Below are 23,720 nucleotides of genomic sequence, written 5' to 3'. Positions count from 1 at the left end.
TTGCTTCCATTGGCAGCAAATATAATAAGACATTCCAATGAAGTATTTCTGTTTTAATTCAGCTGTAGGGAGTGTTTCCTGGCAACAATGCTCTGTTGAACAAAGACAGTATCGATGTATTTAGTAACTAAGATGAAAAAAATCTACTACTACTACTACTACTACTACTACTACCAGTGCAATGCTCAAAAACTGTGAATTTAATAAAAGCTCTAATGTGTTCAATAACTTGATAATAAATTCATTGTATCACATACGGATAACTTCATTTAATAGTTATATGTATATCTTTATTAAATAGGTGTTTGTTCGGTGCCAAGATCAACAAATAGTTTCTTTTTACATTTTTCGTCCCCAAACTTACCTTGAGGTTAACAAATCTCATGGCTAATTCTCCATATCTCGTTATTCACTTTTGTCCTGATGTAGTCTTGATGCATGTTGTCATAAAGAACAGGGTATTCACTCACAACTTCAATTAAACATTCCATACTTCCTTGCTTGCACACCATCTCTGCAGAGGATAGTGTGTCCTTGTCACAAAGGGACTAGAGACCCTGCCTGCCCTTTGCTCTGCTGCAACATGCTATGCCTCATTCTTTTTCATGGCTTACTAATTTCTCAGGTATGCTGCCCTGCATTGCCTTCAATATGAGGCTGATGTAAGAGTTTCAAACCTTTCATAAAATGCATCTGAAATGTCAATGGGAAATCAGTTTCATTTTAAAGATGTCTTTTATTTGGACACCACAACCAGAATAATATCTCTCATGCAGAGGGCAAATCACATATTTAACATAATAAATATTCACAAATAACAAAATCTATAACAATCAAAGAGCCACTGGTGAAATGATTGAACTTCCTTCTTCAAGATGGAAGACACTGTCGTTGTTACTACAAGGAGATAGAAACCCTTGAATATGTACTGAGAGCCTGCAAACATGGTGAAGCTCTTAGAAATGCCTGCCTTCACTGTATTCATACCATGATTACTGATGTCTTCAGAGAACATCAAAATAAAGTAAATGAGGAAATACTTGGGCTTGTGCTCTAAGCAGATAGATATGAGAGCTATTCCAACAGGCTCGACTCATGGTTTTATAATTGAGACCTTTTAGAACTGAGGCTTCTGAAATCCACCAGCAGACATTCATAAAAGTGTGATGCTTATGACCCTGTAATTCCATACTATAAAGAAAAATGTAACATCTATAGAAATAGTGAGCCCTAAAGTTGGAGCTAGAAGCTTAATAATAGTTGGATTTGCACAGTTTTATAAGCTGTTCTGATTGAATAAACAATTTATGAACATGGTGGCTATGGTGGGTGTTATGATTTTTTATTACTATTCTGAGGGACAACCTGTATAACAGTTGCAAATGATATTTGGAACAACACTGACCTCTTATGTTAGAACACGTTTCTCTCTTTTCATCTCTATTATAAGACATGTATGTCTGGAATGCTTTGTCTACTGGGCAGCTTCTAGTTAGAGGAGGCTGAATGGCATTTGCTGTTGTTATCATATTTACTACTGTAGTTATTTTAACAAACAGTATGAAACCAGCAGCTCACACTGGCTACTCTGTCACCTAACAGCCAATAGGAACACAGCCAGCAGGATTACCAGTAAAATTACCATCCAGTGATATAAACATTTGCCCAAAATACCCTCACTGCTTTGCCATATAAAATCAGGTGTAGAAATGTCATTATTGTTATAGTCACTCATCAGACGTCAACTCAATTTCTTCTAAACACTGCTCCTCAGCATAATTGTTGTTGGCTCAAAGTTAATGGACCCATTACTTTCTGAAATTCCTTCCCTTGCAGCCATTAGTTTAGTTTTTAACTTGTTTTCATAAGCTGTTTTACAGTTTTTGAGACCACTGAAGACCTGTTCAACAAATGCATTATTATACTAGAAGAAGATGGACGATCATTTCTATATTAGGAAATGTTGGTTTCTTTACTGTAATTCTAATATTGAGCACTTTGCTGCAGTTGTTTTTTAGTACATTACAAAGCATATAACCCTAGCCCATCAAGTGTGCATAGTTTTAAAATGTTCTAAATATTATATTTGGATTTCTCCAATTGCCCAAAAAATACCTGCTTTTCCTATTACTGGCTCACTACAATACCCAGAGCTTATAAAATTAACTCAAAAATCAGATAATTGTTGGTGAGCAACAATTTTATTCACTCCCACCAAATCTGTTATGTACTTATATCAGACTATAGTTGTAGTGGTGAACTGATCTGTAAAAGGCAGTTCTAGCAAGGTTCAGGAAAATGATGAATAAATAATTTTTACAATTAATGATAAGGTCACTGGCAAAGTTTAAATTCTTTCATACAATCATTGTACAGAAATAGCAATATTTTCTTAAGTAATGTCAAGAACACGATCACACATAAAGAATACGGTACTGGTATCAAAGTTGTACTTTTTTGGGGAACATAAAAATTCAATGTTAATTTTCATTATGATGTGATGAGAAACATTTGTGTACCAAGAAACCTATCAGCTGTTATCATTCTCAGATTGTTCCTGAGATCTCAAAACAAAAATAGCATCATCTAGCCAGTAAAAGGCTTGGTTTAGGTCTCCTTCACAGAGGTATGGAACTCTTGACCACCGCTCTACAAAGAAGCCTGCTGGTTCGAAGACATCACTGATGGCACTAACAACTTGGTCTTCAAAAGTAGTGCCTTGGATAGGAAGCCACTCTGTTGGTCGATGGTCAACACGACCTGGAAAAAATGTGAAGTAAGTTAGAAAATACAATGTAGCTTGGATTAATCTGAATTAATTGAAAACTTGTCTTTAACCATTAACTACGAATGATGTGTGGTCCTAGGGGTCTCACTGGACATACTGCTGATTTGTAGATTTGCCCCAGCAGGTTTGCACTGAGGACAAGTTAGAAAGGCATAGGAGAAAAATTTGTCATGTTTGCCCTCCAAATAAAAGAAAAACAAATTATCTATGCTACAAAAGTAAGAATGAACACAGGACCCTCTGAACCAAAGGCCAGTATACTAATCATTCAGCCAACTAGTACGATATGGATGAAATATTTCTTCAATTACTTCCTTGCATCAGTCTGAGTAAAATCAAGGACTAATTGTCCCCACTTTTACATCCTGGGGTATACGAAATTCCCTGTACATGCGGTAGAGTACACATCGGCCAAACATGCCGGTCCACTGGTACCCGTATCAAAGAACATGAACGTAATATTCGTCTCAACCAACCTGACAAATCAGCAATAGCTAAGCACGCTCTATCGTCGGGTCATGATGTCATGTTCCAAGATGCTCGAGCTCTTACCCACACTAGACACTACAGGTCCAGGATTATACGGGAAGCTGTGGAAATACGTAGTAATCCTAACAATTTCAACAGGGACACCGGCTATCAATTACGTAATACCTGGTTGACAGCCATTAAGAATTTACGTAGGTAGTTCCCTTCCCTGCCCCCTTCACTATTGTTATTTAGTCTCGGTGTTTTCCAAATTCGTACGTTCCTCGTCGCCAGATGTTTCATTCCAGGCTTATGTCTATATCTTACACCTGTCATATGTTACGCAAACACGTTATGTGAACCGCTTAGTCTGATTGTGATGGTTCGGTCAGCTTCCGCTTCGAACGCTAGCGTTGTGCCACGTCCTAAGGGCTATCTGGTGGTGAATGAACGTACCATTTCCACTTCTACTATTATAACGTTCCAAATTCAAACGTGTCATTGTTTAAGAAGCCTTTCTCGTGGACAGTCGAGAATTCTTCTGAGGATGCAGAGCACAGTTTTCTGCGAAACGTTAAGAATTTCACTTTCTTTTCTTGACACGCCACAAGCCCAAAAGCCTATAAAATATCATGTCTATATGCACGGGCCGTGAAAGCATTAATGGGAACGAAGATAAAATTGTTTAACACACGTAATAGTTCCATTAGAATTCGATGATCAAGCTCTTCTTGTCGGCGTGATGATGTGTTGTTGGTAATTATTGGTTAGTTTATGTGGCAGGCGGAATATTTGACTGTAAGAGCACACATGGAGAAATATTGTGTCGTGGTTGAATATTCCTGGAACGAAAACGACGGCTATTAGTAAGGTTAAAATTAGGCAAGGTTGAAGTATCTTATAAGTGGAATTGAATTAGTATGCGACACATCTGACTACTAACGTCCTTGTCTGCCCAAGAAACGTTAGGGTCAAAACGTGTGTTATAGTTGACGGCTGACTGAAGCTGAACTGTGGAGGCTATGTGTGATGAATGCTAGCTGGGAGGGAGAGTAGGGGAGGGTTGGATACAGCTTGCGGGGGGGGGGGCGAGTGTGTAAGAGTTTGTTGTGAGGCTTGTTCATGGAGAAATTGTTAAATGATGCGTCGAAAAGCACATTCACAGTTTCCAAAATTTCATTTAATCTGTGAGCAGGATTGCATTTTAGTCTATGTTAATGAAAACGTTTTCTAAGATGTTAAGTAAATTGTCATTATTTATTAAGCAAAGAATTTTCAAGTCCTGCTCTATGGGAATGAAAGGGTGGTTGGATTCTGTAACGTGGGTACTCACGGCGGAATATTTGTTGTGTCTGGAGGCGATGGCATGTTCTTTATATCTAATAAAAGGTTTCTTCCAGTTTGACAAACGTAACTCGCTGGACATTGGTTACAATTTAATATGTATACACCTGATTTGTAGTATTTGTTATTGGTGTTATTGACTTTGTACTGGTTATAGAAGAGATTAGCATTGTTACTGATTGTTTTATAAGCAATATTGATGCTTGTTGTTTAAGGGGCCTAACATCTAGTTCATCGGCCCATGAGCAATGTTGACATTATGTTTCGTAAGAATGTTTGTGATTTAAGAAATATTTCTATTGGAGTAAGTGAAGGTGGCATAGTTGTCTATTTTGTTTTTAGTCTCTCTGACCAGAGTTCAGGTGGATTTGTTTACAATTTTACTGAAAATCCTATCTATGAAATGCCTACCAAAACCGTTTTTACTCGCAATAAAGAATAGATGGTGTCGAGTTATTTCCTTCGATTCGCATCAAATAAATATATGAATTACGACTATAAAATGTCACTCTTTTTGAGAGTCCGGGTGCATAGAATCTTGGCGAATGGTGTTTAGGGTTTGGGTACGCTTTCTGTAGATATTATACGAAAGTTTGTTTGAGCTGCTATTAATGGTGAGATCTAAAAAGTTTAAAGAGTTATTGGTTTCAACTTCGGAAGTGAACTAACTTAATCCATGGGTCAAATGAATTTAACTGTTCAAGGATGATATCACCGTTGGTGATGATGTGATCTAGTAAAGCAAACGTATCGTCGACATAACGCGTCCAGAACACAGTTTACCATTAAAAGTAAAGTAATTGTTGGAAGTTACAAGTTCTAAAATATTTAAGAACTGTTCAATTTCCTGTGTGCTTAATTTGCAATGTTTCTGAAAATTATTCTTGATTATCTTTAAGGTTTTCGTTCTAGGAATATTCAACCACGACACAATTTTTCTCCATGTGTGCACTTATAGTAAAATATTCTGCCTGCCTCATAACCTCACCAAGGATTATCAATAACACATCATCATGCCAATAAGAAGAGCTCTACCGAGCTCGATAGCTGCAGTCGCTTAAGTGCGGCCAGTATCCAGTATTCGGGAGATAGTAGGTTCGAACCCCACTGTCGGCCGCCCTGAAGATGGTTTTCCGTGGTTTCCCATTTTCACACCAGGCAAATGCTGGGGCTGTGCCTTAATCAAGGCCACGGCCGCTTCCTTCCCACTCCTAGCCCTTCCCTGTCCCATCGTCGCCATAAGACCTATCTGTGTCGGTGCGACATAAAGCAACTAGAAAAAAATTAGAAGAGCTCGATCATCGAATTCTAATGGAACTATTACGTGTGTTAAACAATTTTATCTTCATTTAATAGAACTGAGAAGCAATTGTGCTCCAGCATTTTGAAAGCATTCTTCAAACTGTATCATGCATTTTAACTTGATGTATTCGGTAACCCGAATCGTTTTTAATGTGAATTTGTCTGTGTCTATTTTAATTATTTTACAAGTATTCGGCTGATTTCCACCAAGACAGACGAAACATGTCCCAACATTTGTTAATTTCTAATTAAACAAAAAATACCGTAGTATTGTAAAAATGGAACCTTCGACTGTACCTTTAAAAATGATAATTGTAACTCAGGATGTTCTTATATGGATATGATGTAACTGAGGCAAATTTTAGGAGAGGAACTTTGCTGGAGAAATGTCCTCTGATAGATTACCATCATCTCTATTTAGAATTTGGCACATACAGTAAAGTGTTGAATAATCAGGATTTCTCTTCAAAACGTTTTGCAATTACTCAATATACTTGCACAAGTTTTCCCATGTAGAGAAATTAATTTTTCAATAGCATCCTCTATGACAGCCAGAGAATCTTTCAATGACAGTCCTGATTTTTCTAGATGTTTGATGCTTTCTGGAAGCCAGCTGCAGTTGCTGCTGATCTACTTGAGAGGGAAATCAACACGGCTAATTTAGGTACCGTATATTGTGAATCTTGTACTTCCATGATATTTTCAAAATATTGTTAAGGATTGTTTGGTTTTATCTACAATATTACAATGTATGTTGTTTAATGACAATAAATTCTACTCTATTCAGAATGTAATTCAATAATCGTCGGTGGTGATAAAGTGGATAAGAACAATTAAATGAGGACAGGAACCAACATTAATTCACAATTTTCATCCACAGTCAACTAAAGGAAAATAAGTTCATGCAGATCAGCAACCATAATGTATAACATGGGAGACCCCACACTCATTCTACTTTGTCTCGGTTCAAAGGCGTTTTCTCAGTGTGTATAAGTTGTGTGTAAACACAATCTAAAGAAAAAGAATAAATTATTTTATCTTATTTCAACTGTTCAATATAATGTTACATTATAGTGTGTTTTTTTTGTTATCGTTCGTTGTTCTACTCCATATACTGCATTGTAGTTACTCTCAGCACTGTCTGGAACCGTTTGCCACGCCGCCAAGGCGTTGGTCCTGGTTCCATCAACTCGGCAACTTCACTCCCTGGAATCACACATGCGCGCATACGCTCTCAGTACACTTGCCTCATGCTTGCTAAACCTGACCAAGGCATTGTTAAAACAAAATTTACATTCACTGCAATGGTAGGACAAACTCGATGTTGAAATATTATATCGAAGCTTAAGATTGAAGCGGGCCGTGGGGACTTGAAAGGTAATTTCTTACTTGAACAAATTCCAGCTTTCTCCAAAAAGACGCGTAAATACAATGAAACAATAATAAAAATTGGTGTATTGCTCTCAAATAAATCACCGTCCGCTTACCGCTTAGTGAGAGATATGAATACAGTATTTTAGAAGTTCCTCATCCATGAACACTGAAAACTTACATTGGGTCCACGAACGGAGAGACAGGTGTCAAGTCACTTGCAAAATGTAGGTTGACAGCTGAAGAAAAGTGACTGATTCACGATAATGAGAGGAAATGATCTTACGCTCACTTTGAAAAAATATTGCTGCGAACCGCATGAGCAGTAGTGCACGTTTCTGAATCTCAAAAGTAAACCACTTGAGAGAAAAATTCTTGCAGTGACATGAATTTCATCAAAGAATGAGCTGTATTTATCGTTGGGGTGGAACTGGAGAAAACCCAGTAATAAATGCTACAGAAGACACGTGTAAAGAGTATGTGGGTCAACAATAGACAACTAGGGCGCTAAGCCGCGATCCTAGTGACGTGAAGTGGAACTACCAGTTTGACTTTCCAAGTCTCAGCTCTATTTCCAGGTCTTGAGTAATAAAGTTCATTACTTGTAATAATAACGTACGACACGAGAATGACACAGAAATCAATCAATCAATCAATCAATCAATCAATCAATCAATCAATCAATCAATCAATCAATCAATCAATCAATCAATCAATCAATCAATCAATCAATCAATCAATCAATCAATCAATCAATCAATCAATCAATCAATCAACACTACTGATCTACAGGGCTTTAAACCTGTGCCCGTTCACACCTCCGCGACAGCTTTCAAAATGGCGCCGAGTGAAGGTACGGCCCATTTGATCTATAGGAAGCAAAGAATAGACACCACTTGCGGCGACATGGAAGGCCATACACGTCATGGAACGGTCGAGTATTGAGAGTGAAACAGACAGTGGACTGTCTACTGTATTATTTTACGAAAAAAGTAGAAAACTACGGATTGCTAAGAAAACTCCATCTTAATTTTTTTCAATGGACAGTGAAGACGGAACTGCCGACCGCGCTATAATTTTAAAGGAAGAAGAAGCGATCTAAGGATATACTAAAGGAAAAAGCGTCGGAAAAGTGAAGAAAACAAGTTAATTCACCGGAAAATAAGCAGAGTTGATTAGAGGTATTAAGAAAAAGAAATCAGCTAGTACCACGAAATACGCGTAGGCGGATACAGAGCGCACTTGATATATACCCTGCAAAGGAAGACCAAGCCAGCATCTAAAAGAAAAGGATCTCATACAAGAAGAGATACATCTCGATTTATTGAAACAGAATTAAAAAATTTCAAGATCCACAAGAAGCAGCCGACAGAGATAGATTCACTGAAATTAACACCAATGAGACCGAAGATATTCGGCGGAGACCAACGAAAGAAATAATAATTCAAGGATTACAAACTCCAAAAAGGATTATATAATGGCTGTTCACTGCGCTGTAATCCATATTTTAGTTGCTGACAAGAATACCATGAAGATGATGTGCTAAAAATACATGATGGACCAAGCTGGGGACCAATACATCTTGCCATACGACTGAGCCATGATGAGGAAGGCGAGGGGAAACCATTCGACCAACCCATGATGACGAAGGCGACGGGAAACCATTTGACCAACCCATGATGAGGAAGGGAATGAGAAATCAGACAGCAATCCTGTGATGAGGAAGCAGATGATGTACAAGATGTCCAACCCATGACCTGACCGCAGACCCAACTACATCCATTTGGGAAGCAGAACAGCTGGACCAGGACCAACAATTCAGTTTACTTAATCGCATAATTTTTGGTTTGCCTACACATGTGCCTTAGGCATGTGCCGATAGGTTGAATATAATACCGATATACACTGACTGACAGAGCAAATGCAACACCAAGAAGGAGTGGTCAGAACTTTATGCCAATTGCAGGGTAGACTGACGTCACTGAGGTATGCTCATGATGTGAAATGCACCGCTGTGCTGCGCACGTAGCGAACGATAAATGGGACACGGCGTTGGCGAATGGCCCACTTCGTACCGTGATTTCTCAGCCGACAGTCATTGTAGAACGTGTTGTCGTGTGCCACAGGACACGTGTATAGCTAAGAATGCCAGGCCGCCGTCAACGGAGGCATTTCCAGCAGACGACTTTACGAGGGGTATGGTGATCGGGCCGAGAAGGGCAGGTTGGTCGCTTCGTCAAATCGCAGCCGATACCCATAGGGATGTGTCCACGGTGCAGCGCCTGTGGCGAAGATGGTTGGCGCAGGGACATGTGGCACGTGCGAGGGGTCCAGGCGCAGCCCGAGTGACGTCAGCACGCGAGGATCGGCGCATCCGCCGCCAAGCGGTGGCAGCCCCGCACGCCACGTCAACCGCCACTCTTCAGCATGTGCAAGACACCCTGGCTGTTCCAATATCGACCAGAACAATTTCCCGTCGATTGGTTGAAGGAGGCCTGCACTCCCGGCGTCCGCTCAGAAGACTACCATTGACTCCACAGCATAGACGTGCACGCCTGGCATGGTGCCGGGCTAGAGCGACTTGGATGAGGGAATGGCGGAACGTCGTGTTCTCCGATGAGTCACGCTTCTGTTCTGTCAGTGATAGTCACCGCAGACGAGTGTGGCGTCGGCGTGGAGAAAGGTCAAATCCGGTAGTAACTGTGGAGCGCCCTACCGCGAGACAACGCGGCATCACGGTTTGGGGCGCTATTGCGTATGATTCCACGTCACCTCTAGTGCGTATTCAAGGCACGTTAAATGCCCACCGCTACGTGCAGCATGTGCTGCGGCCGGTGGCACTCCCGTACCTTCAGGGGCTGCCCAATGCTCTGTTTCAGCAGGATAATGCCCGCCCACACACTGCTCGCATCTCCCAACAGGCTCTACGAGGTGTACAGATGCTTCCGTGGCCAGCGTACTCTCCGGATCTCTCACCAATCGAACACGTGTGGGATCTCATTGGACGTCGTTTGCAAACTCTGCCCCAGCCTCGTACGGACGACCAACTGTGGCAAATGGTTGACAGAGAATGGAGAACCATCCCTCAGGACACCATCCGCACTCTTATTGACTCTGTACCTCGACGTGTTTCTGCGTGCATCGCGGCTCGCGGTGGTCCTACATCCTACTGAGTCGATGCCGTGCGCATTGTGTAACCTGCATATCGGTTTGAAATAAACATCAATTATTCGTCCGTGCCGTCTCTGTTTTTTCCCCCAACTTTCATCCCCTTCGAACCACTCCTTCTTGGTGTTGCATTTGCTCTGTCAGTCAGTGTATAAGAAATGCAAGTGAGTGTTACCAGTGAAGTGCGAGATACTTAAGTCCGTAGTTACATGATCTAGCAATATAGCATAAGATTCTAATGTGTTGGATATATACGTCATCGTATATCGGTCAAAATACACGTATGTAGCGAGAGGTTTGAAAGAGAATTTTGGAAACAGCTGATAGGAATGACATACTGGCAGATTACAGAGATTTCGTATTGGTAATGCTACAAGTCGACGTCACGTTTGGTTGCGCGCGGTGTAAAATAAACATATGGAATCACGCATTATTTTGCTTCGCAATAAGGGCATTGAACTCAATCATAGGTTATGATATATAGCAACTTTAAAATGTTGTTTTAAGAAACATAGTGTGGTAGTTTGACATGGTCATGTATATGGGAACGCGACGAGTTAATATTGAGGCTACGATGTTAAGATATTATATGAATGTTGAAATAAGGTTACAATTGTGCTAACTTGAGGACAAGTATGAGTTATATAGTGATATGAGGAGTTTTATACGCACTACGTAGGGGCCATTGAGTGCCTGCAGTTTAAGATATGCCACGCTACATTCTTTAGATTCGTATACGTGAGATTGCCCACACCGCAGGATTGACCTAAGCCAAGGTATGAATATAATTTACTATTGTAGAATTATGCTTGTGACGGGATCGTATGTCAACTTTAGATGTGCTGTAATGAATATCGGAATACTACGATACGTTTTATAGCTGTGTTTTGACCAAATGCATTCACGACACCGATAAATATGATATTAGGTTTCTGAATACAACGACATAGCACTTTCATTGTAACTGCGCGCATGAATTAAATAGCTTGCATTGAAATAGAATGTTATGGAATATAACGAAGGAAAGGGACATTGAGCCTAAAAGACATGTGTATGACAGCCAAAGGTTATGTTGAAGTTAGTTAGATAGCTGAATAGACTAACATATACTATGTTTGAACTTGCATTTTCTCAACGAACAACATCTAGGGAAATGTTAGAGTAGGAGCCAAATTTAACAGGCACTAGGAACAAATGCCTTAGTCCGTAAGTAGTTGTCCATGCACAACGTGAAAGAAGTAATAAAGCATGAGTTCGGATTTATTCATATGGATTTATGCATTCAAATTTACGCATCCAGATTTACTTATTCGAGTGTACTTATGTGGATTTACTTATTAGTGACTCGTCATTTACTGAGTATCAGCTACGATTTACTATTTAATATTCTCAACGCTCAATTCTAATATGATTGGTGATTAAATATAACTGCGATATATAGTTCAGTCCTGCAATTTAAAGTTATAATTTGGTTTAATTTCAAGTTTGAGCTTATTAGTGGACTTTATATATACTTCAGCTTAACCGTGTGTTTTATTCAGACTTGTTTAATTAGTCTTAAAGCAAATGAGCTCTCGTAACAACCTAGTTATGTTGGTGTTGTATCTATGACTTAACTTCAGAATGGACCTTAGATGTCCAGTTATCGATTGTAAATATGTACATACTCAATTTTGATTTCATGATGGAACTGATCTACATAGTTTAATACTAGATATTATTTCTCTTTCTACGAGCCAGCGCTGACTCACAATCCACACTTGTAAATAGGCAATGACAAATAATGCCTTGGATAAAATTCCAATTTAATAGTCCAATATTTAGTCAATAAATATCTTGTTTATTTTTCTACAATTTTATGTGTCATGAATTCTTTCATTATAGCCTAGTTGGTAAGTTAGTTGCTTAGCTAAGTGAATTGTTGATTAATTAAGTACTCCATTTAGTCATGACCAGTTCTCACGTCGTTGAATACTTTGATTTAAGAAATTGGTTGATGATTATTACTATTATGTCATGAGATTCTATAGGCGTCACCCGTGCGTTGTTAATCTTTTCATACTCACGTAAAGCGTAACTTGAAGTAAGATTTCATGTCTTACTTGGCATCTGAACACCCTGAGGTATCCGCTGAGCGACCCCATTTCATCTGATTAGGCAGCCGAACTACGAGTTCGAAATGGAGGTATCGGGTAAAGAATGTAAGCTTTCGTTAAAAACCGTAAGGTCATATTACAATCAGTGCCCCTTCCTGATCATCATTCCTATTTTTCATGGTTTTGCAAGGCTAAGTTCTTTACCATCTTAGATCTTAAACAAGCATATCATCAGATACCTCTGGCAGAAGAAACCAAATATATAACGGCTTTCGCCACTGATTAGAATTTGTATGAATACAACCGCGTGCCTTTCGGGCTCCCCACGGGCGCGGCTGTCCTTACTAGACTGCTGGATAGAGTCTTCTCCGACATCAAATTTGAATATTTTTATCATCTTAAGGAAGTTCTCAATCGCCTTCCTGAGGCTGGGTTGACTGTCAAATTATCTAAGGTAGCTTTTGTTAAACCTCCTATGTCATTCTTAAGGCATACTGTGTCGCCCAATGGTGTTGCTATCGACTATTCCAGAACGCAGGCTATTGGTGACTTCAAGCCGTCTAAGGACGACAAAGGAATTGCTAGGTTCATAGGCATGGTGAATTTATTCAGTAAATTTATTCCTAACTTCGCTAATAGGACGGCGCCCCTAAACCTACTTCGTAGGAAAGGTGCCAAGTTTGAATGGGGCCCATCGCAGCAAGCTGCTTTTGAAGATCTTCAGTTAGCTCTTTATAACGCCCCGGTATTAGCCATGTCCGATTTCTCTAAGAAATTCATAGTCCAAACCGATGCCTCTCCATCTGCTGTTGCTGCTGTCCTTCTTCAAGAAACGGAACTCGGAAAGTGGCCTATTGCCTATACGTCTAGGACCTTATCGGACCAAGAAGCCAAATACTCCATCTATGAATTGGAAGAACTTGCAGTCCTGTTTGCCTTGGAGATGTTCCGCCTTTATCTGGAGCATATCAAATTTGAATTAGAAACAGACAACCAAGCTTTAAGTTGGGTTTTAGCTAGACCTCGTCGTACCGGACGTATCGCCCGATGGGCTATCAGAATTTCAGGTTTTAAATTCGACGTGCGACACATTCGAGGATCATAGAATGTAGTCGCAGATGGATTCAGCCGCATGTTTTCTAGTGACATTAAGTCCAGTGAACAGGAGGACAGTTCTCCTCCTCCCATGCACATACCTTCTTGTGTTAGTGTTATACTGACTGATGCCCCTATGTTGTTTCGTGATATCGAGAAATATCAGCGGGAAGATCCAGTGTTGGCTCCTATAATGGAAACCCTTTCTTCTGGCGAACATGTTGTCCCTTATGTACTGAGGAATGAGGTTCCGTGCTGCCCTTCGAGGCACGATCAGAAAAAGAAAGTAGTGGTTCCAGCTGTTCTTGTGCCCATGATCTTCAAATATCATCATGGGACCCCATTAGGGGGCACTTAGGCATCTTTAAAACCAGAGAGATAAGAGAAATGTTTATCTGGAAGAGTATGGACGGCGAAATCCGAGAAATGGTTAAATCTTGTAAATCTTGCTTGTTCAGTAAGCCCACATTGTCGTCTAAGCTAGGGCTATTGTCATCGCATCAATCGAAGGGGAATGGGAATAAATTCATCCTTGTATGTGTAGATTGCTAACATTTCTTGCATTATTTCTTACTATCTTTGCTTCTTTTACTCAATATATAGTTTCCGATAATGCAAAGGCCTTCACATATAACTTATTCCGAAAATTCTGTTTTGATTTGTCCATATCCCATGTAACTACTTCTGCTTATTACCCTCAACCATCTCTGGCTGAGCTGGTCAATCGTAATCTTAGATCTACTTTGATAGTCTTTCATCATGAAGATCATTCCAGGTGGGATACTTCTCTGTAATGGTTAGGTTTTGCTCTGAATTCGGCCGTTCGTGAGTCACACAAGTTTACTCCGGCCTCTCTCATGCTTAAGTTTGTTCCCAACACGCCGTTGTCTAATCTTTGGTCCATCAATGAGATATTGCCAGATACAATAGATCCCGATAATATCAAGGACCTGTGGAAGAAGCCTGGAAGTAACCCTAACGCCTCTCATGAAAAAGTTAAGGAGAGATATGATCGTGGACGGAGGCCAACCAATTTGAAGGTTGGAGATCAGGTCATGGTTAAGAATTTCGTTCCTGCAGGTAAGCTTGCTCCCAGATTTCATGGGTCGTGTATTATTTTGGATTTCTTACCACCGGTCACACTTTTGGTGAGTAATCCAGCCACAGAAAGAATTTTTAGAGTGCACCGTTCTCAAATTAAACCTATATGAAAATGAAATGGCGTATGGCTTTTAGTGCCGGGAGTGTCCGAGGACAAGTTCGGCTCGTCAGGTGCAGGTCTTTTGATTTGACGCTCGTAAGCGACCTCCGCGTCGTGATGAGGATGAAATGATGATGAAGACGACACATACACCCAGCCCCAGTGTCAGCGTAATTAACCAATTATGGTTAAAATTCCCCTCCCTTCCGGGAATCGAACCCGGGACCCCAGTGACCAAAGGCTAGCATGCTAACCATTTAGCCGTGGAGCCGGACACTTATATGAAATCTTTGTTTTGCAAGTGTAGGCTGCTAAGTCATGACAGTAAGAAAACAGCTATATTTCTTTCCTTAACAGCTCAGAATCTTGAAATTGTAAATGGAAAAGTGGAGGCCTTCTGACCCACTAATATTCCTCTAGTGTATTACCTTTTATTGTTTCACCTGTGGACAACCTTCCCCTCTAAAAATGGGTGCTTTTCTTCTGTTGCCTGTCTGCCATTACCTTTCCCCCGCCTCCAAATCCTAGCTTGCATTCCACACACTCATCCTCGATGCCACCCGCCTCACCTGAACCTGCAGCTTAAAAATAAACAAACTCTCGCTCTCCATAAAAACAATCTCTGTCACCTAGTAAATTATCGTTTCAGTGCCTTCTCTGTCATCTGCGGCCGAATTACAATATCTGGCGAGTGATACTGCCGTGGGGTAAAGGCCCACCACGCCCTGGCCCAGTCTCCTTCATGACGGCGTACTTGAGCACCATCCTTACCGGAAAGGGCTGAGGTGCGGTAACACAACCGCCTACTTCATCTTGGAGCAGTGTCTCATTATCTGGTCTATGGTGACAATCATCATGGCCCGACGTTACAGAGGCTAAGCCTATATTACTGAGGTGACTAGATGGAGAGAACATTTAGGTTATGGAAAGTACTGCATAGAAAAGGTTCCAAAATCATAGTCACCTCAAAAGCCAATTGAAAGGGAATTCGAGAGGGTACTTCACTCTCTTTTCTCTGATATTGGTTAAGTTCTTTCGACTAGTTTGAAATGTACACTGGAGAAAAGAAAAGTTACATTACTAAGCCTGGAAACCTTCCCCTCGAGCTATTTTTCAAAGACTGTCACATGGTTATACTGAATCTGCCATTACCTTGAGCTGGGTGACCTCCCGAAGATGGACAAGGTGCCTCCGCCTCCTTTATACACACACTCTAGACTGGAGAGATCACTAAGACAACCTGGTCCGAAAATGTGCCAGCTTTTATAGTAGAGGGAAAAGTTCCAGAAAACTCTGGGCTAAGGCCCGATACACCCTTAATTCTCATTGGATAATCAAATAAATACCAGAAAATTTTGATTGATAGAAAAATAAATGCACAAAATTTTTCACTGGACATCTTAAGTTGGCGGGAAGAGATAGAAGTGTTGTAAACTTTTGAAAATCAGAAAGCAAACGCTCAACATCCCAGTTTAGGAAACCTTTGCATACCAAATTACTCAAGAATTTTAATAGTTCATCCTCACACCAGAGAGCACAACATGAGTTTATAGTAGTGACATTTATTGAGAAATGTTCCAATTTCTTGCACTAGTGTTGCAAGTTTTATATTTTAGACGGCATTTTCCAAGGCGCTTAATTTAAATGCGTGTGGCGGGTGTACCTACGGTACAATTATTATTATTATTATTATTATTATTATTATTATTATTATTATTATTATTATTGCTGTTGTTGTTGTTGTTGTATGCTGAATTGACAGCCTCGGTATCGTCAAAGCAAGTGCATCATTGTGTGTTGTTATTATGTTCATTGTCATTTGCTGTCAATTCGTAATATCTTGCATATTAGTGTGAATTAAACTGCGCAATCCGTCGAAGGGGTGGGATGTCTTGAGAATCATTCATGTGCAGTCTATCGCCTCTGACCACACAGCCACGTGCAGCATAGTATACTACTCCGACAGCTGTGTATATTGGCTATGGAAATGACAGGAAATACCACCAGTGACAGCCGCTACGTGACGGTTTCGATTAATTACGGCCGATAAATGTGTACAATACAGAAATAGGACAAACTTGAACCTAGAAAGGATTTTATATGTAGACTACATGAGGCTCTCTCTTTTTAATATACCTTATATATGTTAGGTATAACACCAATGTCTGCTCCAATATTTTCATTTAAAATTGAAAGTACAGTAGGCCTTAACTGATGCAGAGTCATCTTCGTTATATTGTGAGTACCGGTAGAAATTGAAGAGGCTGTGTTAGAACGGGCTCCCAGATTTAGATTGGGATTTTTGAATTTAGGAACTGTTGACGTAAACAGCCCTTGATCACAAATATTATACGAACTGAATTTATTTTCAGTGTCATTCAGGGAGAAATATGTATTTATACAGACTAAATTGTATAATTATTCATTTTAAATCTAAGAGGAGGTCTTTCGAAACGTTACGACTTTGCAGATTATCGATACTCTTCAGGAATTACAATGCTGTGGCGGTTACTGGACTTGCGATGGAACAGTGTTCCACAGAGCCTAGGGTATTTCCTCGACAGAACACTGGTTGCGATGGAGCAGTGCTGTGTCTGTTACATCGACAGAATACTCGTTGCAGTAGAACCACGGCAATGCAACAGTGTTCCACAGAATAACAAAACGAAACGTATCAGGAAGCGCGCTTCTGGTGTTACCTCGGCAGAGTACTCGTTGTAATGGAACAGTGTTTCAGGTCACGGGAAACAGGCGTAGCTCAAAATACCGAATGTTACGCATAACACATAAGCCGATCGAATAGGAGGAAGGAGAATAAATCATGCAACTGGTGATAAGACCTATGGGAAGTTCCTAGCTTTCTCCAGTGTGAAACTATATTACAACATATATAAAAATTGATTAAATCAAGAACCATGCAAAGTCGTAATGAACTAAAATAACTTCAGTAATTATCAAGTAATGTAGAATGACGAATCGGCTAAAGAAATAATAAAGGCTTGAGGAAGAACTGCTGCCTGTTACAAATATCACAGGTTTAGTTGAATAACGTGTTATTCTGGTAACATGTTGCCGGGCTGGAATACTGTTAACTGTTATGTTAAATACCGCCCAGCTCTAGCCATTATCGATTCGCAGATGGTTTTTAGAAACGTATGTGGTAAATGTTAAGTTTGGATGCAGTTTTTACCATAAATGAAAACAATGCAGTAAATACCGTATCATCTCTGCTACAACCATTAAATATTTCAAGTTGTGATAAAGTTTATGGAATTTACCTTCTGACACAAAACGCAAGTTTTGATGATGATGCTTGTTGTTTAAAGGGGCCTAACATCTATATAATTGGCCCGTTTCAAGTTTTCTTTGTCAGAGAATCTAATTGAAAAGGTTCCGATAAGTTTAACGGTTAAAGAGTTAAATGATTTTCTTCTTTCCGGTGAGTTTTCCAAGAAATTAGCCAGACTTTTTTCTGAACGCACTTGGCTAGTACTTTCTAACGACATCATCATTATCATCAGTCGGTTTACTTATTGCTGAGCGTCGTGACCTCATTTCTTCACTTCATTAGTAACTGCATCCTTAACGAGATTTTTCCATCCTGAGCGGTTCTTCAGCTCTTCTTAAGATATTGTGAAGAGGTAGACCGGTGATCTTCTTTGCTTGGTCTAACCATCTACTTGTTGTTCTGCCTTTTGGTCTGGTGCCTTCAATTTTGCCTTGCAGAATGATCTTTTCTAAATTGTCTCCTTCTCTCCTCAAAATGTATCCCTGGAACTCGAGGTAACTTTCACTAACGCGGGAAGACAAACGTTTTGTGATGCTCAGTTCTTCTACAATGGAGGCATTTGTCCTTCTTTCTGTCCATGGTATACGGAGCATTATCCGCCAACACCACATCCTGACATTTGGATTGGGATTTGACTTTGTCGGTTGATAACCATTAGTTTGGTCTTTTTCATATTAATTTCTAGACCAAAATTCGAACTAATGGTTATCACTCTAGAGAGCAATTCATGAAGTTCTTGTCCACTTCCTGCAATGAGTGTAGTTTCATCAGCGAAAAGTAAATTGTTGATTTTCCTACCACCGACTGAAATTCCACTATACCAGCCATCCAGTGCTCTTTCCATTACATACTCTGCGTAGATATTGTAGAGTTGGGGTGAAAATATGCAACCTTATCTGACTCAATTTGTCACATTGAAAAATTCTGAGCATTCACCATCCACCCTTATGGTTGCATTATGACTATTATAAAGACCTTTTAATAATGACGTTAAGTGTTTTGGGACTCCATATTCATTGAGAACTTCCCACAACTTGTCCCACTTGACACAGTCGAAGGCTTTTTTATAATCGAAGAAAAAAATATAGGCAGGAGCACAGAACTCGCGGCATTTTTCAATTATCTGCCTCATGTTTGTTATTGACTCTCGTGTACCTTTACCTGCCACAAAACCTGCTTGTTCAGCAGAAATCTGAGATTGCAAGAAAGTTTTAGACGTTGATTCATTATGTACAGCAGGACTTTCCTAGCATGTGATATTAATGCTATGTTGTGGTAATTAGAACAGTCTCTAACTAACCCTTTAGGCCATTCTCCAGTTTTCCATACTTATTACATATTGAACGTAAAGCATGGAGGCCTTCCTCTCCCATTACTTTAAGCATTTCTCCAGTAATACCGTCTATGCCTGGGGCTTTGTTGTTTTTTCAATGTTTGATGGCGTTCTCAATTTCACTAAATAGGATAGCAGGCTCTGTGTCACATTCCATGCAATTGTTCTCTTCTCTTATGGTATTACCTTTGCAGTGTAAGGTTTCGCAGTGTTGTTTCCACCTGGATATTGCTTCTTTCTTGTCACCAATTACATTTCCCTGTACATCTTCAATCACCCATGTACGCGGTTTGAACTCTCGGGTGATGCTATTTATCTTCTTGTAAAGTTCACGTGTTTCATTTAGCTTGTGATGGTGGTCTATTTCATTACAGATATTGGTAAGATACTGTGTTTTGTCAATTCTACAATTACGCTGTATTTTACGGCAAAGTTCTTTAGATGTTTCCTCATCTTCTGCAGTTTGTATACCACGTTTCTTCAATGTGCTCCTTTCTTCAATCAACAGTAGTGTAGATGTTGAAATCCAGGGATGTTTTGCTTGAGGGGTCTTAGAAACTTGTTCGGGAAGGGATGAATTGATGATTTCCTTCATCTTGTCCCATGTTTGAGAAGAAGCTCTTTCCTCCTCTACTTGCTGGAATTTTGTTCTTATTCTTTCACCAAACTCATGGAGAATATGTTTGTCAGTAGTGCGTACCTGTTTTACTCTCATCTTCAATGATTTCAATTGTATCCGCATTTTCATAGATAGCAGTATATGATCACTACCACAGTCTGCTCCAGGGTAGGTTTTACAATGGATTGAAGTCTACCAACACTGCCTCACCAAAATGAAATCAATTTGATTCCTAACCTTATCCCCAGGATAAATCCATGTGTAGCGACGCTTTGGATGATATTGGGAGAGGGTGTTACAGATAGATAAGTTGTTATTCACACAAAATTCTAATAAACGCTCTCCGCGTTCATTTCTCACCCCCAGACCAAACAGTCCAACCATAGGTCTCATGCGTCTACCATCTATAGTCTTACCTATCTTCGCGTTAAAATCCCCTTGGATGACTAATATTTCCTTTTTAGGTATCCTAGTAATGGTATATTCCAGATGGTCATAAAATTCTTCTATTTATTCTTCTAGTGAAACGTGAATGATGTTGATGTTGCAAGGAGAAGCTTTCATCTTAATACAGATGATTCTATCACAGATGGGCATAACAGCATTGTTGAGATTCTTTGGAATTATTACAGCGACACCATTACGACTCATATCCTCACTTCCAGAAAAATATACCGTATTACTTGTTTGAGTCATAAAATGGCCACAGCTTCTCCAATGTGTCTCACTAAGTCCAAGTATGTCCAGATCATGAAGTTTCATTTCTGTTTCAATGACGTGAAGTTTTCCCGTCTGCAAGAGACCTCGTATATTCCACGTTGCTATTCTTATGATGACTCGTAAGAATGGTTTATATAAATCTTCATACGCCGAGGCTCCTCTCAACCTTGTACTCCCCGGAGAGCCGACTGGGGAACTTATTCCGGAATCTAATTTGAGATTGGGTAAAGCCATGAGGTTGTCTTGGGAAAATAACAGTGATGGTTTCCCGGCAGGACTGTAGAAGTAAGCATTTCGAATAAAGTCTTAGCCTTTAATACATATTTCTTCTTCTATTATTATTATTATTATTATTATTATTATTATTATTATTGTCGTTGTTGTTGTTTTAAGGAGCTAAACTACGATAAAGTCGACCTCAGGCAGCATTACAATGATGTGGAAAATTATATATCGGTATCCACTTACCTATTTCAACGTAGGGCTGAAACGGTAAAACTAGAGCGACGATGACTCGGCCCTCAGGAGCCAGTGCCTCACGAAGTTCTTGTAGAAGGGTGAGCGGTCGGTCACAACGGTCCAGAAGGTTGAGGCAAGAGATCACATTGAATTTACCCTCTTCTTTCCACGTCTCAATGTCCAATAACCTGGATAATAAAACAACATTTCCAGTGAGAAAACACAGTACCTGCTGTACGTAATAATTATAATTACAGTACAGTACTCCTTAAAATGGTCTAAGAAAGGCGCCAAGGCTCTCCTCGACTGTGGTGAAAAACATACGGAGAAGAACTAAAAATTTGTCATTGATACTTTAGTATAAGTGGATACAATGCATATTGATTTAAACACAAAACCACTAACAAACAAGATTAATAATAATAATAATAATAATAATAATAATAATAATAATAATAATAATAATAATAATAATAATAATAATAATAATAATAATAATAATAATAATGACTTTACGTCCCACTAACTACTTTTATAGGGTTTTCGGTGAAGCAACAAACAAGATTACCTAAAATAATGTACGCATTACCATTAACTTTCTTTATATGCCAATGTAAATACGACAAGGTCCACCCTTTGGCATGAATGCTGGCTCTCAGCTCAAGGTCGAACTGTCCTGCAGTCGCAGCATCTCTGCCCCCTTGTTTGGATCCTATTGAACTGGCTGCAATTTCAGTATACGGTATGTACAAGATGTACACATACGAACATGATTTGGCGAACTTGGTCTTTTTCAAAGTTCACGAACCAAGATCGCTTGTGTGAGTTGTCTCACGTTCAATGTTCGTGGTGAGTATGGATTTCTGTCGAGTTGTAAAACTTGGTTCGCGGAGTTGCCAGGGACGAGCCATGTTCGCGCGTGTGTAGTGGAGGATGCAAACATGGTCTTCGCTTCAACTGTACAAACCAGTTTTGAGCGGCTGAGTTGGTAATATGAGACCAGGCATTGGCAGCGAACGGTAGTCGGGATGGCAAACACTGCGACCTTCATGCATTCTAGCTTTTTGACAAATTTTATAGTCTTTCAGAGACTTTCGTTGTCTTTGGAAAGTGAATTCTAACGAATATAGAGACAGATATAAGCGGGAGGGGCATTACAGGAGCTACTGAGAATGACGCGAGAGAAGATACCCGAGGAAGATTTTGCGTTTTTAACTGCGAGAGTTAATTCGTTGAAATACAGTTTCCGTAGGGAAGTGAGGAGAGGCAAAGAGTAGAAAAGAAAAACGGGTTGATCGCAAGGAAGTGTCCATGTACAGGGAGAATAATTTAATTTTATTATAATAATTTAAGAGTTCAGACTTCTGCTCGCATGCCGTGGTAATTCCCGAGCGAGTGCCATATGGCTTGTGTCAACACTGACGAGATAAGAAGTGTTCACTGCCAGCGCGCAGCTGTTTAGCACTCTGTCCCTCAGTTCGCTAGAAACTATTGGACTTTTAAGGTGTGTTGTGAGGTTATTATCACGATGGTTAAATACACATAAGAAGAAACCAGCTAAAAGGTGCCTTCGAAAATTCCGTAGACAATTTTCCGTTGCGACAGTACCATCAAAACGTTACGTGCATCAGCTCATTTACAAGTGGCGTAGTACTGGTTCCGTAATCAATAAGAAAAAGAAGCGAAGGAGAACAGCTCTCACACGGAAGAGGTTAGAAGATAGACAGGCAAGACTCCAGGTCAGTCCACATAAGTCGCTTCGGAGAGTAGCTCAGGAAAGTGGTATTTCACCTTCTTCAGCACGTAATGCAACAGAAGTGTTACTTTATGATCATATCGGACCCACTCAGTCCATAACATACTGCCTACAGATTTAAATGCAAGAATAAGATTTTGCAATTGGCTAATGAATAGTGTTCACGACGGTATAGTTGATCCGAACTTTCTTTTTATGAGCGACGAAGCCTGGTTTAATTTGAGTGGATATGTCAATTCACAGAACAATAGAATCTGGGATACAGACAACCCGCACATTTTACAGCCGAGACCTCTGCACGATGTAAAGGTGGGTGTGTGGTGCGCTATCAGTGCCCGACGAATTGTCGGTCCGATATTTTTTAAGGACACAATTACTTCTGGCCGTTATACTCATAACATTCTGGAACTATTTTTTGCTGAACTGACTTGAAGAAGAGAAAAGGTACGGCTATTTCCAGCAGGATAGTGCAACGGCCCATACGGCGCGTAGCTCTATGTGACGGTTACGGGAAGTGTTCGATGATGATCAGATCATCAGTAAAGGCTTATGGCCCCCTCGTTCGCCTGATTTAAGCACATGTGATTTTTATCTATGGGGAAATCTTAAAGGAAAAGTTTACAGGAATAATCCTCGAACTGCAGAAGAATTAAAAATTGAAATTAGGAACATTGTGCATTCTATCGGTGTCCATGAACTACAAAGTGTGTT

The 23,720-nt window shown here is 39.9% G+C and overlaps 1 protein-coding gene across 1 annotated transcript in view; it reads right to left on the bottom strand.

The window, feature by feature from the left end:
• Positions 1 to 1,486: 1,486 nt before the first annotated feature.
• The window catches only part of LOC136860198 (protein-L-histidine N-pros-methyltransferase), a 46,795-nt gene continuing 24,561 nt past the window's right edge, over positions 1,487 to 23,720 (bottom strand). Inside the window, exons 2-3 of the mRNA XM_067138742.2 lie at positions 21,263 to 21,441; positions 1,487 to 2,760 (exon numbers count right to left, since the gene is read on the bottom strand). Coding sequence (XP_066994843.2) covers positions 2,531 to 2,760; positions 21,263 to 21,441 — 409 coding nt within the window. The 3' untranslated portion in view covers positions 1,487 to 2,530. The remainder of the gene's footprint in view (positions 2,761 to 21,262; positions 21,442 to 23,720) is intronic.

Source organism: Anabrus simplex, chromosome 1 (assembly GCF_040414725.1).
Source record: "Anabrus simplex isolate iqAnaSimp1 chromosome 1, ASM4041472v1, whole genome shotgun sequence".
Classification (NCBI taxonomy): Eukaryota; Metazoa; Arthropoda; class Insecta; order Orthoptera; family Tettigoniidae; genus Anabrus; species Anabrus simplex.
This window is presented reverse-complemented; position numbering and strand designations above follow the sequence as displayed.